Source organism: Pezoporus wallicus, unplaced genomic scaffold (assembly GCF_028554395.1).
Source record: "Pezoporus wallicus isolate ANWC-B61680 ecotype Strahan unplaced genomic scaffold, APGP_CSIRO_Pwel_v1 contig_5709, whole genome shotgun sequence".
Lineage (NCBI taxonomy): Eukaryota > Metazoa > Chordata > Aves > Psittaciformes > Psittacidae > Pezoporus > Pezoporus wallicus.
The window spans coordinates 1,180,459-1,198,668 of NW_026635251.1; the positions used below are offsets into that span (position 1 = coordinate 1,180,459).

General features: G+C 42.5%; 1 protein-coding gene across 1 annotated transcript; it reads left to right on the forward strand.

The window, feature by feature from the left end:
- The first annotated feature begins 10,347 nt into the window (after nucleotides 1-10,347).
- On the forward strand, nucleotides 10,348-17,870 carry SRD5A3 (steroid 5 alpha-reductase 3). Its single transcript, XM_057414021.1, is given in 7 exon segments — nucleotides 10,348-10,569; nucleotides 10,571-10,632; nucleotides 10,634-10,984; nucleotides 13,751-13,902; nucleotides 14,319-14,513; nucleotides 15,865-15,987; nucleotides 16,503-17,870. Coding segments are annotated over 7 exon segments (1,185 nt in total). The 5' UTR covers nucleotides 10,348-10,527; the 3' UTR covers nucleotides 16,763-17,870.
- The last annotated feature ends 340 nt before the right edge of the window (nucleotides 17,871-18,210 follow it).

An 18,210-nucleotide genomic window follows, 5' to 3' on the forward strand; every position in this document is an offset into this window, starting at 1 on the left:
TAGTTCAAAAAATACAGTTTGAGCACTCTGGCCTTGCTGTTCCTTCTTCTGTACAAACCTCCAGTTGAGAGCAATGCAAATTGTGATGCTATGAGAAACTCAGGGCTGAGCTCTATAGGCAATTTCAACTCAGACATCAAACAACAGAGCTGCAATTTCATATGCGGCATCACTAATGTTCAATAACTGCTTTAAACACAAACATTTTAAAAACCTAATGTTCTTATCCTTGTTTTGTTATTTTGTTTTATTAAGAAACAGTTTAAAAGTTGAACAAACCCTTTTCTTTTATGTCTCCTCCTAAGATTTATCTTTTCATGTCTCTATGGTCTATATTTCTTTTGTTCACACCATAAATCTAGGTTTCAAGCCAGATATTTATAATAAGTCTATAAAGAAAACAGAAGGAGGTGTGGTAAGTTTATCAGCTTGAACCACACATTTAAATTTCTGGTGTACATAAAAATTCCAGACTTAAGTCTCTTGACTCTCCCTTCCAAAACATTTCCTGAATGGCTTAAAAAAAAAAAAAAAAAAATGGAGAGAGAGGGAGGGAGAGAGAGAAAAAGAGAAAGAGGGAGAATTTTGCAAAGGAAAGACACAAACCAAAGTTCAATACTTCTTAAAAAGCTGTAGTGGCAGAACTCATTGGATCCTCAGCAGTGAGATGGTCAGACTAGCCCCACTGTCCTTCCGGGAAGGCCAGGCTGGCTGCAGGACCCACCATTTGAATAGAAGCAAGTAAAAAACAGTGGCATTTCTTGCTGAGATTTATGCCTGTTCTTAATTTCTAATGAGAAATGAAGAAAGAATCCCCCTTTATTTCTCTGGGACAATACAGGGGTTTTGGTATAGACCAGACTGGAGCTGCTGCAAGGTAAGGTGTAAGGAGCCAGCCCCCTCTGTGCATGGGCTTAATGATGCTGATGGACAGCAGTGGGATAGCTCTGTGTCAGTTCCACAAGCAGGAATCCAAAACCCCAGGGTGGAAAAACGTAGAAACACAGGAACCCTTTTGTTTTTCCCTGCCTGGCATCTCAAAAATCCTGTACCATAACAGCTTAGTACTAGTCACTAATCACTACTTGAGGAAGTAAGAGAGCTGCATAGAGTTATTTTCATTTCCTCCTAAGTAGCCTCTTCCAGTTCATCAGATCACTTTCCAAGTCTCTTTAGTTGTAAGTGGAAACAAATGCTGCATGTAGATAAAAGGAAGGAACCATGCAGAGAAAAACATCCACTGTCATTGCATTTTTAGGCATGAAGAACTCTGAAGCTGCCTCTCCAGCACAGACATCATTCCAGTATGGATTGTTGGGAATTACACTATGCTTTTCCTGGAGTCCTCAAACAGCTTGGAAGCTGTTGATTCCATCAGGGGATGAATTAGGCAGGACAGCAGGCTAAACTGTCTGGATTGTGGTGAAATATAAAACTAGACGCTGGATGCATGTTTCCTTAGCCAGGATGGATTTTCAGAGAAGCTCGTTGAGCAGGTTGGCATTTGAATTTAACTAAAGGGGTGGCCTTGGTAGGAAACGCCAAATCCAAAGGTTTCCACCAGACCCCCTGATCACTGAGAACGGTAGGCAGAGGAAATACTGTTAAAACTGGTTTTTGCAGAAGCGGGGAGGAAGCAAGTGCCATTTTCCATGGTCAGCGAAGGGCACACAGAGGGACTCAGCATGAGTGTTGTACAGATGGTCCCATCAAAATGCAGGAGTGACGAGCAGCAGGCTGGCCATTCAGTGGGCCCTCACAGTTCTCACATACATATATTGCTCATGACAGCCAGACCTCTGACTATCACGCTAATAAGTATGAGGAAGATCCTGAGCTTAACTCTATCCTTGTTCCACAAAGCCACTTAAGCTTGGGTTTAATCCTTTGCTGAATAGCAAGAGGCTCCTGAAATAAGACATAAGTCAGCCACAAGATAACTGAATTTGAAGGCTCAGGGAGAATCACTCTTGCTCAGTTAAAGCTGTGATGTGCCACAATCTGTCCTCTTGGCCAACAGCATTCATGTACCTTGGAAGGCCAGCCTACCAGGCACAGGCCCACCACGCAGGATGCCCAGTGCTTCTGCCCTTACATCCCTGTCAATGAAAGCAGGAGACAGGGCCACTTGCACCCTTCTGAAATGCTGTAAATGACTGGTAGTGCAGAAGTCTTCATCACTTACTGCCCTGTGCCCTGTCTGCCCTGAGTGCCGTCTCCGATAAACCAGCCTAGAAGGTTTAGTGATCCTACCTTGGCTGTATTTCTTCTCACATCTATGGGCTGCATGGCTGGAAAGAAAAACCTAAGTTGTTTACAGAGTGGTTGAAATTGCTGTGATTTTCATCTCCCTTTTTTTCCTTCCTTTAACTATTTCAAGACTGAGAGTGATTTCAGCAGGAATAGTATTCCGTATGTAAAGCACACCAGAGCTATGGGTATAGCAGAGCCAGCAAATTGCTCTGTGCTCCCAGCACAAAGGGCAGAGGCACATGCAAACAATACATCCCTATTGCTCTGACAGTCATCTTGTTGCTCTCATTCCAAGGGTTTTGAAGCCTGTCTGGGCAAGATTTCATTAAAGCAGCCCAGAAATCAGCAGTCTGGAGAGCACAGCCTGCATCTCCTCCTAGGTAACAGTGCCAGCCCTGTGTGACCTCAGCTTTGTTTTGAGTCCGGACAATAAGAATATTTATGAACTGCTGTCTCGATTGCTGAGCAGCACACAATGAATCTGGCAAGTAAGTCGTGACATTAGCCAAAGCTGCTTACAGTATCTGAACACAAGGGCTGAGATTATTTATCGTCAGAGACCCCACACACCTCAATCATATCTACCCATTCATAAACCGTTTATTTTTCTAGCTTCTAGTTCAGAGAGCCACAGAGCAGCCTGTGTCAGTGCAAATCTGTAGGTAAGGCACTACAAGTAATTAACTTGTGGATGACCTTTGATTTGCTTTGCCAATTCCAGACTTTTTCTCATTATTTTGACCAGAAAAGAAATAATTGCCATTTGAAAAGATTCGCCTGTTAAATCTGTGCCCCAGATCAGGAGCTAATCCTGTGCCATCCCGCACATGACAGATCTGGTAGGAAAAGAAAACTCAGCTCTCCTACTAGGTATTTATCACTGCTTAGCTGCATCTGAACATGCTTGCAGCATGCAGTGTTCTTCAGGCACTGTTTCTCCCACCTGTAATCAATATTTATCACAATTCTACTGGGGTTTGTAGTGTTAAGCCTCTAATAAATATTTATTGCTAGAATTACTAATGTAACACTTTCCTGCTAAATATTTGCTAGAGATTTTCTGTCACGAAGTACACTGGGGAAAAAAATTCCTTTAAAAAACTGTTACTACAAAAAGAAAAAATCAATTGGGAAAGCAAGCTGAGGTAAAAATTAGTCAAACAGCTGGCAAAAAGGACTATAGAAAATTAAGCATATATCAGCAAGGGAATAAGTACACAGCAAAGTAAGGGTTTGCCAGAATAAAAGATGTGTGAGGTAAAGTGGAGCTGACTCCCTTCCCACTCCTAGTTTCATTCAGAAGTAGACTGGGATTTGTAACCAAAAGATACAGATAAAATTTATTTCCTTTGCATAAAATCACATTCTCTTGCAACTGCATTTGGAAATACTGCAAAGCCAGCACTAGTTTGTCTAATTTCCAACCTCAGACTGAAAGCTTGACCTCAGATATATTTAAGATCAAGTCCTGCTAAGACAGTTTAGCAGTTTGAAGTACAAACCATATACTTCTAGCACAGACCTTACACGCCATCTGTGCTACCACCTTTTTGCCCTTTATAGCACTGTGTGAATACTTATATTAATAAGGAAACAAAGATGTTAAATTATCTTTCTGATATTGCACTGAGTTAATCAGGAAGAGTTAATTTACCAGAATGATATTTATACAATAAAGATAAATGGAGAAAAAATATGAATATTCATAAAGAGCTTTCATTTCCCCTTTGACATGTTTAAGTTGAGCAACACAAATGATTTTCTACAGCTGTTTCTACAGCTGGTAATTGTACTTAGTAGTTGAAAACTTGAATTTCTTTCTAGTCACAGGTCATGGACAGTAAGGGTTTGTTAAGCTGCTATATCTTTCCCAAGGCAGGATCACTGGGAAGTATGAGCAGATAACATGAATTAAGCCTATGTCTTCATATTTTTGGTACAACTCAGCAGAACATTGACAACATATGGAAAAAAAAACCCACATCTGCATTCTGGGAGAGGGCAATAGCCTGGCATTTTCAAACCTAGCATTTGCCTTCTTGAATCAGTCAGTATCTCTGGACCACAGACACTTTACTTAGCTTCCCATACCAAGGCGGGGGGTATCCACTTTAGATGATGCCCAGCTGAGAAGGTGATTTTGCTACTCATAGCCCATGATAAATGTCCTGGTACGGGATTCCGCATATAGACTGTGTATCTGAAACAAACTCAGTTGCACTCAGAATTCTCTATGTTCACAACACACAATACAAAATCGGGATTCTCTTCTTTCCAAATGGGGCCATATGGATATTTGAGATGTGACCAGATTTGTGGTCACATCTTGAACCTTCCTTTCTCTAGGAACACCAAAACTTGAGGATTTTTTATTTTTTTCTCTCTGTGGCAGGTGAAATCTCATAATTAGAACACAAGTTCTACATAATAAGGAGCTAATTCATAGCTGAGATTATTCTACAACACATTTTAGGAAGTAAGGTAGTTTTCAGTCCTTGCTGTTGTGAATGACTCCCTTAGCTAATGAATGACAGAAGAGCAATTGCCTGAACCATGCTCTCCATGACTTCTATGAACCACCTGTAGGCTCCTTACGAAAGCCACTGTAGACCTTCTCCAGGCTGTGTAAGTCAAGTAAGCTGCTGGCCATGCCCATACATGTTACAGCTAGGCTGCTCTGGAGTTCAGACACACATAGGTCATGCTTTCAAGCTGGCCCTCTGAATGAAAAGGAACCTCAAAATGGAAAGGAGACACAGAATGGTCCACAGACATGGTGTAGACAAAGTATTTCTCTTCAGATAGTTTTGAAGCAACTTTTATCCTCCTGGAACAACTTGACAACTTGCCCCAGAGAATAGCAGCTATGTCCCAAACTCCCTTCTGTTTCCCAGCTGATTCTCATGAAACAGGTACCAGCATGAAAATACTTTTTGTTCATAGAGGGCATATGAAAAGGCCACTAATGCCATCTATTTCCATGGAGTTCATAAAGTGGCATACAGTCTTTGTTTCCTTGAGGACATTTTCACCCTTCCCAATTGTGAGCTATAAATGTTGATATTGCCTTTCTCAATGCCTGCCAAGTTTACTTAGAACTTTCCCTCTTCAGCTGATAGCTCTGTTAAAACTAAACGCCCTCCACGGCTGTTATCAGCACTGGTCTTTCTCCTCTGGCAGGCAATCAGTGCCCCTGAACTCTCAACTCTTGTATTTGAGTCTGAAAGTTTCAATAGGGACCTCAGGGAGAAATCTTTCCTTTTGAACCCATGCTTGAATACAGACTGTCTATTCCAGGAACACCCTGATCATTTTGCAAGTAAATATGCTCTAGCATATTTCTAAAATAACAGAAAACAATATACAGAAGATGGAGACAGATGAGTATGTCCTTTGAGGATTTTGGTACAGAGTCAGACAATTATTTGCTACTGTTAAGGGTCTGAATTCTGCTCCTGCCAAACCCTGGGGTTGTATCATAGACCAATACCCTTTGACAAAGGGCATTAATGATTCATCCCTGAGAATTTTAAGTCATCTTCCCTGCTCTCATTTTAACCATAACTTACATATAATCTTAAGTAAAGGTGTATTCATTATTTATTAAGCTATTCTGCAAATCAAAATAATTCAGGTGGTAATTATGAGCTTTAGGTAGTTTTCTCCATCACAAATTTCCTTAGATAACTATAGGGTTTTTTTAGATCGAAATGCAGGTCCATATAGCAAACAACTTTCTCAGATTTAGCCTTCATAGCACGTGACCAGCCACGTATCAATACCATATCATGCAAGCTGCAATAAAGCTGCTTTTATTCTCAGGGTGAAACTCCAAACTCGCCCAGATTCCAAGTCAACTATGTCAGCAAGATACTTGCTAGCTGTGATCAGTGAAAATGCAGCAAATAACATAGCTGAATTGTGAATAAATCATGTATCTTAGCATCATGGTTCTAGTAGAGGTAGAAGTCACACTTTGAAGTCTAGGAATTCACGTGTATGAATTATGCTTTAAGAGCTATGCAACCATAACTGTTTACCCCGGGAGCACTGCACCAAACCTACACAGGAGCTCTCATCTTATCAGAGAGTAATTCCTGCTTTCCATCAGCTACTGGAAACACTCACATTTTCTAATTTAAAAGCCAAGGGTATGTAGTGATCCTTGAATGGTGGGAAGTGCATTTCAGTGCAAGTTTCTCAAATCTCTAAGTGCTCTTTTTCTGTACTCTGTGATTTATGTTTTCTTGGCCCCAGTATCTCAGTATTATCTTCCAATGATTAAAACCAGTAGAGCACAGGCTAGTATTTTAAACTTCAAAATGTAGCAATCTATTGGCTTTCTTGGTTTGTTTTCCCACAAATCACAGAAGTGTGTGACTTTAGTCCATTGCTAATTAGCTGGATCAGGTAATGTTTTAATAACTAAAGTTTATAGACCTGTGGTACCAACTAACTTATTAACATACATTATCATGCCCCATAACCGAGTAGATCTTAAGATCCTCACCCATATTGGCTTTCGGCATGTTCACAAAGGTCTGAAGGACCATGGCCTCTATTTGTACTTTCAAGGTTGCTCTTGTGCTAAATTCACATTGAATGCTGTCTCACAGAGATTACCAAGAAACCCACCTGTAGGCATTTTGGGCTCTGTTAGCAGATTGAAATCTTCATTGGCAAGAAGTCAGAAAAAAGCAACCAGCAAAATGTATCTGACTAACTGAATAATTCCCTATTCTCCCTCATAAATTAAAAAAAAAAACAAACCAAAATCACTACAGAAAATCAGTGGTTAAATCAATTAAGTCCAGAGTTGCAGTGAAATCTGCTGTGGGCTGGCCATTAAATGATGCTGATTTTTGTCCCTTACGCAGACAAATTCTTTTGAACAATATGATGGTCTGAGTTGGAAATCTCCAAAACAGACCTTTGCTCTACCACCCCCACAGGTATTTCACAAAATGCTATCAGACATTATGGTCTGATGTGGACATAGTGGCCCGCACAAGTCCAGCATTGTCATCTGACCTCTTGTCTGCTGTCTCCAGCATCCTCTACATGGTGCAGCCAAGCCTTGACCCTCTTTCCCACCTTTTGCACAACATCTTTTCAGGCTGTCTCTCCATTCTCCTTGGTGAACAACTTTTGGTGTAAGTGATGTCTCACAGCAGCTGGGTAGGTCTCCTTTAACAGGCAGGAATACAAAGCAGTTATATTTTACAAATAACTCCTTTGCATGGACCAGGCCTTTGTGAAAAAGTGAAGGTTTTTTTCTCAGTGAAAATCTCTTTGCATGACATTCACCAAACCAGCTCTAGATTCAGGACTGTAAATAATTTATAACCATTTTTATTCTGGATCCCTTCAGATTCTCTTTCAATCAGGATTATGTTCACCAGGAAGGACAATTGAGCTCAACAGCTCATAAACGTTTGCAGTTGCCAAATGACAAAGCCTACAAATGCTATGGGTATATCAACTACTACAAACAGCTAACGCCAGGAGGGACTGAGGTGAGTATTTCGCAGGGTTTGCTGGTGGGAGGATGCTCAAAAAGGATACTCGGGCAGTCGGAGCCCAGCGCAGGGCGGGAGGGCTTCGGGGGAACCGAAGGGTGCTGGTGCCACCTAGAGGGAACTATTCGCCTAGAAAGCGGGAAAATCAGCGCACATAGGGATATAAGGTGCCACAGATGTACAGCTCTGGGGAAAAAGATCCCAGAGGGCTTTTACGGCTGTGCAAAAACTTATGCACAATTATGAGAAGTAGGAGCTTTCAACTTACATCTTCTCCTTAGCATACTTGCAAATATAAATACAGAAGGTATATTTAACACAACCAACTGCTGAATCCTCTCCCCTTCAAATAATTTCCCAGCCTCACAGCTGTATTCTTTCCCTTCTTCCTCCCATTATCTGAACTTTGAGGAAAGACGACAAACTGACCACATCTAGAGGTCAGATCCTTCTTCCTTGCACTGCTGGACCCTGCCTTGGGGGTCCCGGAAGCACCAGCTGTGCAGCCAAAGGAGCCTCTGCCAAGTAACTTCACACCCTCTGCTGATCAACAGCTTTTCTGAATGACCCCAAAAGAAACCCTACGTGGCAGCAGTGCTGAAGCCAAGGAATAAGATATTAAAAGGTGCCTGTTCTGTCTGTTACAGCCGTAGTTTTCCTCAGACACTAATTCCTCTCCATTCCCACCTGTACATTCTGCTAGAGTTCAAACCAAGTCTTGGCTTCAGCCTTCTAAATCCCTCTTTGCCTGGCTTCACAGGGTGCTGCATAGAATTAGTGGCTCGATCCTCCCACAGGTGCTACAGACCCACACCTGTTCTCTATTCCTAAAATAAAGGTTAATTTTCCTTAAATAAAGGTTAATTGATGGAAGAGTATTTGATATTAAACATTTGCTAGTTCACTGACCTCCATGAGAGCTGTACTTCTGAGGCTTTGGGTTAGTTAAATTTAGGAGAGGGCCAAAGTACCAAAAAATTGGGTACTGTGACCCTGAAGGTGAACACAGCACGATGCACTGCACGTCTCTGGGTGCAGTTGACTGTCCTGCTGCCATTCATCAGCTCCATCCCCTGGCAGCATGCCTGTAGGCCCTCTGGTCTCCACTGTCTCATTAGCACTGTAACAGCCGCATTCCTTATCCTTCACTTTACAAACATCCCCAAAGCTTAAATTGCACAGAAAAATGTAACTTGGGTGCGGTGGAAGCCAAGCACCTGCTCAGTATGCTGCAGGGCCATGCCGTAAACATGCCTGGCCACCAAAATTGCTGAGGAAAGCTATTTTAAGCTTTAAAAGTCTGCTGTTCAGATGAAGGAAGGATCCTCCTTATGAGCCAGACTGTTGCTCCCCCTTGTCTTCTCTTGTGAAAGCCATGAAAACACCAGCCTGCAGAGACAAGGCTGCAATGCATCTCCCTCATGTTTCAGAGGGGATCTGAGGCTGAAAAGAAAGAGGTACATCTGTAATTCAGAGAGATACACTGCAAGAGTGGACAACCTCTGGCTGTAGGGAATGTGCAGCACAAGAGGACGTGGTGCCTCCAGTCCAGACCTGCTGAAGCACGTTGCTGCTGGGGCATGTGGGCTGTTGCAGGGGGCTCCCATGCCACCAAAACAGAGGTGGCTGCTCCCTGCTTACACACAGGCTGCTCTGCCCAGACCAGTCACTGCAGCAGCACTTTCAAATGTGTCTGTGTGGGACACAGAAATGAGCACCTGCCTGCATGCTCCCCTGGACAAGGGCAGGGCCATGGCAGAGCGCTGGGTGCAAGGCTGGGGAGCAGTGATGGCAACACACCTCCACCCAGGCATGCTTTCCTTCCCCTGCCCTCACCAGCTGTGGGATCACCCACACATCTCCTGCTCCTCCCTCCCATTCCTCAACAATGTCCACCCACCTGCCTGGTGTTTTCATCTCCTGCTAATTACCCAAACCACTTACCTATGAAATACCTGAACCAGATTTAGGATTCAGCTGCACTGAACTGACAAGAGAATTCAACTGAGCTCCAAACCTTGATATAAATGACATTGACTTGAAAATGTTTATTATAACTCATTACACAGATATAACTGAAAGCTACCAACACATGCTTTAGCAGAAAATGTGAACTCCAATGATTTTTTCCAAAGCAATGTTATTGATACCATGAGTGTTTAAGATGAGCACGTGCTGCTCTGCAGCATCCACTGACAATATGGATTAACTGTCATACATGCCAAAATAACATTACTTTTCTTATATACTCTGAGAAAAGCTTGAAATGCCTTTCAATATCTTCTTGGAGGCAGCGAGTCTGATAAGCGATTCACTAACATCTGGTCAGACAAACAACAGCTGAATGCCTGCCAAGTAACACTGAGGTTTCTCTTAGGAAGGGAAGGGTTGATCCACATGGGGTCGAGGGAACCGTCTCCCTCGAGTGCCAAGCCAGTTTGGCTTCTTGGTTTCTCAGAGCAAAAGAGAAGCAAAGAAAGGCTTTCCTTTCTTTTAGTGACAAAACCTGTAATATTATTAGAGTAAAATTCTGAATATGGGACCCAAATATATGTAACATGAAGGAGATGACTGACAGGTAGCACGGAACTGAGAGAAGTCTTGAAGCGGGAACTCGATTAGATTACAGGCAGCCGCAGGGAAGTGGTTCCCGGGTTACCGGAGGACAGGCCTAACTCGTACGTGTGTCTCTCCGCAGCGCTGTTAATCCTGCGGCGGCTTTCTGCACGCCTCTGAATCTAACCGAAAAGCTGTGATGGAAACAGCGCAAACGTACACGGTAACGCCATTCACACAGCTCCCCCGCGCTGCCCTGGGCGGCAGCTGCAGGGACACAGCATCGCTCCTTCGCTCCTGGTCCCTTCGATCCCCAGGCCCCCACCGCCCCCGGCTGGCGGGACGCGCTTCCCCCTTGAGCAAGAGGAAGGAGAGCCGCCGCCGCCGCCAGGCCCCGGCCTCCCTCCGCAGCGGTGGGCGGAGCGGAGCGGGGCCATGACCGGGTCTGGGGCCGTGCCGGCGGTGCTGGGCGCTGCCTGGACCCTACTCGCTGCCGCCTTCCTGGCGGCGCTGGTGCTGCTGCGGCGGGCCCCAGCTTGGCTGACCGGCTTCGGCGGCGTGTCTGGCCTCTTCCAAGATCTTATTCGCTACGGGAAGACGAAGGGCGGCTACGGGCAGCACCCGGCCTGGCTGCGCCTCCTCCAGGTGCCCAAGAGGTGAGGTGAGGGGCGGCTGCCGGCCGCCATTTGCGCCTTGGCTGTTGCGTGCCCTGTGCACCAGCAGCATGGGAGTAACTCGGTGTGCGTTTCATGTAGTTCCTCTGAAAACATAGAATATAAATAGCAACGTGTGTTTTTACAGAGTTGCCTCTGGGCTCATTTATTTTGCAGAACTGTTACTCTGGATTTATATAGTATAGAGGCTGCGATTATACAGAATCCATAAATTCCAAACTGGAACAAAATCCCTTCAATCCCAGTCTCATGCATTATATGCAAAACAAACCTTCCTGCAAGACTCTGCTCTGGAACCTGGGAATATGGATTCCCGAGTGTAACTGTGGAGGTACGCTGCAGGTTTACTGTCTTAAACCTGTTCTCAGTCATCATCTTCTCCCTTCAAGGTTTTTTTTTAAAACATGACTTAGGATACTTAGTGTTAACATAACGATCTGGACCCTGAGTGATAAGGCAAAAGAACTGCTGTGTTATCCAGACACATCTCTTAATAGGATGAAAGAGGGAAAAGATGTGGGTGGAAAAAACAAACCCAAACAGTTTCCAGCTTTTTAAATGTTACTGGGATTTAATCATCTTTGATCAGTAGAAATTCATGACTAGAACTAGCATTTGACTTGAACGTAGGCACAACAGGATCTTGCAAGGCCAGCAGGACAAGGACCTGTGACGCTACTTAACCAGACAATCTGATCGATCCTAATGTAACAATCTTGTTATCATTGACACATTTGATGTACATAGCTTTCAGATCAAATGGGGGGAGGAGGGGAAATTTGTGACAAAGCATGTTATTCATGGAAAGGTTGTAATGCAGAATCTTGGTTAGTAGGTGTCAGTTACGGAAACTACAGGAGACGTGTTTAAGTTCTGCAATACCCTTAGTAAAAATAAGGGTTAGTAAAGGTTTAATCTTAATTGCAGCATACTGTGAAGTGCCACATTCTTAAGGTAGATTCTCATTTGAGTTGACCTTTCTTGAACAGAAATTTCCCATCAGCCCTTCTAAGGGAAGATAGTGTCTGAAGAATGTGCTTTTTCAGGGAATTGGTCTTGACCTCTCAACATCTACAAAGAAGTTCTGTTACTTGAGTAGTGCACCCGCAACTCTGCTAGCTGAGATAATCCCAAAGAAAACCATTGAGGCATTTTCTGTTTCCATTCATCTGCATCCTGTTTCCAAACAAGCATTGTGTTTTCACTGGCCTGGGCTTGTTTTAACTTTGCCATTCCATCTTGTCAGATGTTGTGCTGGTTTGGAAAACAGTGAACATTCCTCTCCTTAGGGGATGATCCGTATACTTACTGGGGTGCTGGATTGCTCTGTATGTCAGATACATTGCCAGTGTAGTTGGGATTGCGAAAGCTCACAGGGCCTGTCTCTGCTAAGATGGCAGGGCTCTTTGTGTGCTGGTAGCAAAAAGCAGTGCATGTGGAGAAATTTCTCCGGTGAGCGATGTGACAGAAGTCTACTGAATAACAGGACAGCAGGGAAGGGGCTTGAAACTTGGAGGCAGCGATGAGTTTTTATCAGTATACAAGTTCTGTTTGTCTTCTAAGCAGAAAATGAGGGAGAGGGGCTAGATTTTACTTCTGCTGTTGCAAATCAGCAGAGCAAATGTTGCTGTCCCTGCTTGGTAGGAGGAGGAACCAAGGAGGAGAAGTGGTTGTCTTGAAGGAGCTACCAACTGCTAATGAGCAAGGAACTCCAGAGCATGCAGGGATGCTCTCTACCTCGTTGGTTCTGACTTGGTCTCAGTATTGCTGTTGAGAGATATGTGAGCTGCTTTGGGAGTTGGTCACTTTGTTTGGTTTCACCAGGCAAGAGTTTTACCCTTACACTCCCTCAAAAGAACAGTTTGTGTATTCCAGAAAAATATAGTATTCTCTTACTCTACATTCATATCCTAGTTTTGTACCAATAGTTGTCAAGACAAGGCCATCAGCATCTTCTCATGGCACATATCCTGATTTTTATTCATAGTGAGAAGGACTTCTAGTTTTAAAAGCAAAAGGATCACCTAGTTTGAGCAGGATGTCATATGTCAATACGAAATTATTTCATCCAGTTACCTGTCTTGACTGTAAGGTCTTCCATTTCAGTAATGCATAATGTGCTTTCATAAGTGCATTATGGGGTTGGGGCATTCTTTTTCTTAAAAAAACATGGTCTTGCCTTGTCATCACCCAGTGGTATGAGTGGTCTCTTCATTTTTTCTACATGATTGTTGCAGAACTTTAATTTGCACAAGGATAAGTTTTTTTTTTGTGTACAGCTGAGCAATTACCTCTGGGTGCCTTTTTCTGTCTGTGTTTGTCACTTAAGAAGTTTAACACATCATGTAATGCTTCCACTGGAAGGGAGCAAAGTGGGAGTGTTGCTAGGCACAACAGCCTAGAAATGCCCAGAAAATTAATTTGGATGTTCTTTCGGTGGTGTAATTTATGAAGAAAAAGTTGTGCACATCATGATGAGTTGTAAGTATTGAGGAACATCTTTGCAATATGTGGCTTACACTTTCTCCTCTTCAGTACAGCTCTGGTTAGTAAGGTAAGCTAAATTAGAGGTTATTCCAGACAGCATTTTGCTGGGAGAAGGTGTTAGGGTTATTCCTGGTTGATACCACTGGCATCCCAGCTTCTCTGTTTACTAATGTGTGGACTATCAGGCAAGCATGTCCTGCAGTTACATTTCCAACTGAGGAACAGTGAGAACATTAATGAAGACCCTTTGTCTTCCTGCAGGTGGTTTACTCACTTTTATGTGGTTTCTGTGCTCTGGAACGGCTTTCTGCTGATACAGCTTTTCCAAGCTGAGTTCTTTGGAGGGTCACTCCCATCATGGATTCAGCACATGCACCATGCACTTGGCAGAGATTCTCAGAGTGAAGACGTGGGCAAGTATTCTAGCTATTACAATGCAGCTGTATAAATATGAGAAAGTTGCACTACCATCCTGTGTATTCTTCAAGTGCTCCTTCATCAACTGTTTTTAAGCTAGGCTCCAAATGACCAAGTGACTTTCCTGGAATACCAAGTCCCTTTGTCATTATTCAAGGTAGAAATCATTCTAGTTTATGGACATGATGGGTTTCAGGAGTCCAGAAAGGGCCATTAGCACCTTCTAGAAGTAATCTTGCTGTGGTCAGGAGTGCTTCACATGTACAGATTTTTTCCTCCAGTGCTCAGTTAATTTAAAAAGAGGGAAAAAATTTGCTGTGGGGAGGGGAAAAAAAAATAGCCTTTTTGAGCCACTCTCGGGTTTAAATTGTTCCTATCTGTCTCAAAGATGCTATTTTTTATCTGCAAGCAGATGTCCAGCATTTCTCTGTGTTCATGGTTCTCCTGCTGCTTTGGCTGCATAGCTGTCGAAGACTTGCAGAATGCCTCTGGACCAGTGTGTTTTCTAATGGTGTCATTCATATCGTGCAGTATTGCTTTGGACTTGCTTACTACATTGCCATTGGCTCAACTGTGCTATGTCAAGTGCCTACTAATATCAGGAATGGTAAGTGCCTGCTTAATTATTACCAGAGATGTAGTTTTGCTCCCATTTGTTTCCATCGTGACAAAATGGTTTTGTAGAGGGCTGCTTGTGTGAAGAAATATGTTAACTGATGACATGTAAAAATACTTACTGGCATTGTTCAAAGTAACTACATTATCACATAAATCAACCAGCCATTATACACAAACAGAGACACTGACACACACATATTAACCATCACAGTTGTTTCCTGACAGGTATCTCAGGTGAGTACTTTCAGGATCATTACATTTCAGGATCAAATCAGTTTTGCATTGAGATGTATCTTTTTTATGAAGGACAGTAATAGGTCACTGCACAACTTCATGTCTCAAAGTGGGGTTTGGTTTTTGCTGTAAGCTTTCCTGAAAGGTGAGTCTGCAAGGCTGTCTTAGCCACATCCTTTGTTTTCCACTGAGAACTCGCCACTGCTCTGCTTTGCATCGGTCAGGCTTTTCTTTCTCTCAGTACCGTAATGTCTCCGTTAATACAGCAGAAATTTGAATTACATTACTTGTTTCTGCCAAAACATTTCACTGATTCTCACAATTGAGCTGCTGTTCCCCTGCATGGATGAACCATGAGCTGGTTGTAGCTCTTCTATGACTAATTTTTGTTAGGTAGTCACTACCAGGTATGTAGCTTCAGTGAAACTTTTAATCACTTCAACCACATCAGCTCTAATTTAATCCAGTCATTTTATTTAAAGAACCTTCAGATCTCCTTTGTGTAGATAAAGCCTTTTTCTTTCTGGACCTGTCTTATACTTTTCACATCTTATGGATTCTTAAGAGATAATGCATTGGCTTGTACATTGGGAATCATCCTTAATACAGTTAACTTTTTTTTTTTTTAAGGCATAAATGGTTACTCTCTCTGTGTGCACATGTGGTGTGTAGGTGTACCTATGTATACATCTCACGGTGAACAAGACAAACAGCTGTGTACTTACATGTTGACCTGAGCCATGGCAACATCTTTAATTAGGGTCATAAGAATTACAGTGTTGAATATTGAGGTCTTACACAATCAATTATGTGCTTCACATGTACAAATATTTTCCCCAGTGAAATGTTCCCCCACTGCCCCAGTTGTATGTCATTCTGTACCTTAAGCCACTGGATTAAACCCAAGATACTTTTGGTATAAAGCGGTTAAAAGAAATTAACTACCAGCCTGCGTAAATGCAGGATTTAGAAGCATCTTTTAAGGGATTAGAGGCCCACTAGTAGAATTTTGTAAGGTGGTAACATTTAAAAAATATCTGCAATGTTTGGGGATGATGCTTGGGAAAGTATTTCCTGGCCAGATATTACTGAAACATCTTTTTCAGGAAAAGAGTTTTCTGCGCAGATCTGCTGGTATCACATCATAGGAGTTACAATGTATATTTGGGCCTCTCTTCACCAACACAGATGCCTTGTGATTCTAGCTAATCTTAGAAAAAGTAAATCGGGTAAGATGTTTCATTTCTGCCAATCATTTACTTAGGTCATTCTCCCCTGTTTGTTTCAGCAGGCTTCTATAGCTTCTAGTATCTTATAGCATGAGTATTTTTCAGTTCCTGTAGTGTGGTGTTCTCTAGAAAACTTTCAGTAGATCAAATGAGGCTATTTGGAAAAGAGATCAGATGGCTAATGAGGGTTGGGTGTGTCAGTATATATAGTTCTGTAGAACTTAAAATGAAGGTCTGGCTTCTAGTACCCTAAGGGCAGACACATGCTAATGCTTAGGACTTGTGCCGTTCCTTGAGGACCTCACTTCTGTCTCCATGTGAGCTAAAAATAGGTTTCCTTACTCTGTGCAAACAGCCAGAGATGGCATCTTATTTCATTAGGAAACACAAAGCTGCCAGATCAGATGGAGGTGGATGATGATGATAACTTTAATGAGCATGTTGTTCTGTAATTGTGAGAAGAGAAAGGTTTCTTTAATGCATGTTTTTCTCCACTAATTTCTGTTTGCTTGCAGGAAAGGTTGTAAGTCTGAACCACAGTGTACCTTTTGGAGACTGGTTTGAAAGAGTTTCTTGCCCTCACTATTTTGCAGAGGTCCTTATATATGTATCTATGGCCATCACGCTTGGACTTCACAATGTGACATGGTGGTGTGTAGTGATGTATGTTCTTTTTAACCAGGCACTGGCCGCGGTTTTGTGTCACGAGTTCTATCAGAAAAACTTTAGCTCCTACCCAAAGCATCGAAAAGCATTTATACCATTTGTTTTCTAGAATATTTCTTCTAAAATATCTTTAGTACAAACTGGGAAATGTTTCCTCTAAAGGAATAAGAGATGTATGGCTTGCTAAAGCCAAGGTAAAATTGCACATTTTCTCTAGTTCTAGCTTAAAATCTCATCCACATTACCAATTTAGGTGGGGAAATGTAAGGTCTCTGCTTATCAAAAGAGCTAAAATAAATTTACCAAGGACCTTATTTTAAACTCAAGAAGTGCTAATTGTCTCTTTTCAGTTTTATAATGGTATCTTATGCGTAAAACACTTGCTGTTGTGCAGCAAGCCCAAATACATATATGTGAAAACTGTTGTGAAAGAAGGGTGCAGGGAATAATGTGAACCACTGTATTTCATGTCTTGCTTAGTATTTAAGCATATTTTTTCCTAATCTCTTTTCTTCTTCTGAATCACTTCAGAGGGAGGCAAATTGTGTCTCTTTCTATGCTTCCCTGTTGATAATTAAAACCAGCCACTGCTTTATAACTGCAAGCACAGAAACCAGTGGAGAAAGCCGCGGTGGAGGAATGACTCATGCTAAGCAGTGGAGATAAACAGACCCATTCTCTGTGTTCTCTCTTTTGCACTGAAGTGTTTTTGTTCATTACTGAAAACCTGTTTGTTCCTAAACTGGAAAAATCATAGAAGGTGCTCTTTAGAGAGACAGTAAAAGAGAATTTGCAGATAAGTAAGGTTCCTGGTTATGGTTGCTATCCTTTTAATGGGTTATTGGAATCCCTGGTGTGTTAGAGGCGGCAGTTATGCGCAATGACCATACCCACGACTTCACTGTTTTTTAAACAGCCTGGGAGAGCAGATGTATTGAACTGCTGAGGCAAAGAACACACAGAAACCAGTACCTGACAAGTGGTGCAAAGAAGTTCTTTACTGGGGACATGATGTTGTTCAGCGCAGGGTTTCTTTGCACTTAATCAGTGAATATTTCGGTGCTTTTCATGATACGGAATCTGTTTGCATGATGTAGTATATGGATGGTGTTTCAGCAGGTTTTCTACTTGCATGCGTGTATTATTTTGTATATGAGAAGAATTTTTATATACTAAAGTATATCAAATGAATTATCTAATTAAACCAGTTCATTACACATTCTGTTCCATGTAGTTTTTCAAAATTGAGCGGTGTATTTGCAAAACATGAGCAGTTACTTTTCACAGAATGCTGTGAATGGGCCTCTCTTGGCTCTTGTGCCCCTCTCTCCCTCAACTCCATAGCTTCAATTCACTGTGCAGCATAAACAGCCCTGGGGAGGGCTTCTTTCCATATTGGGGTTTATTTTTAGCAATTCACCTGCCTCCAATCATCTCCTGTTCTACTGGCGTTCTTCATCCCGTTTACTGGGCAGTCAGTTGCGTCCTGGGCAGCATGGTCCTGGCCTTGCCCCGGGGAGAGAGAGCATCAGGCTCACAGACACCCAAAGCATTGCT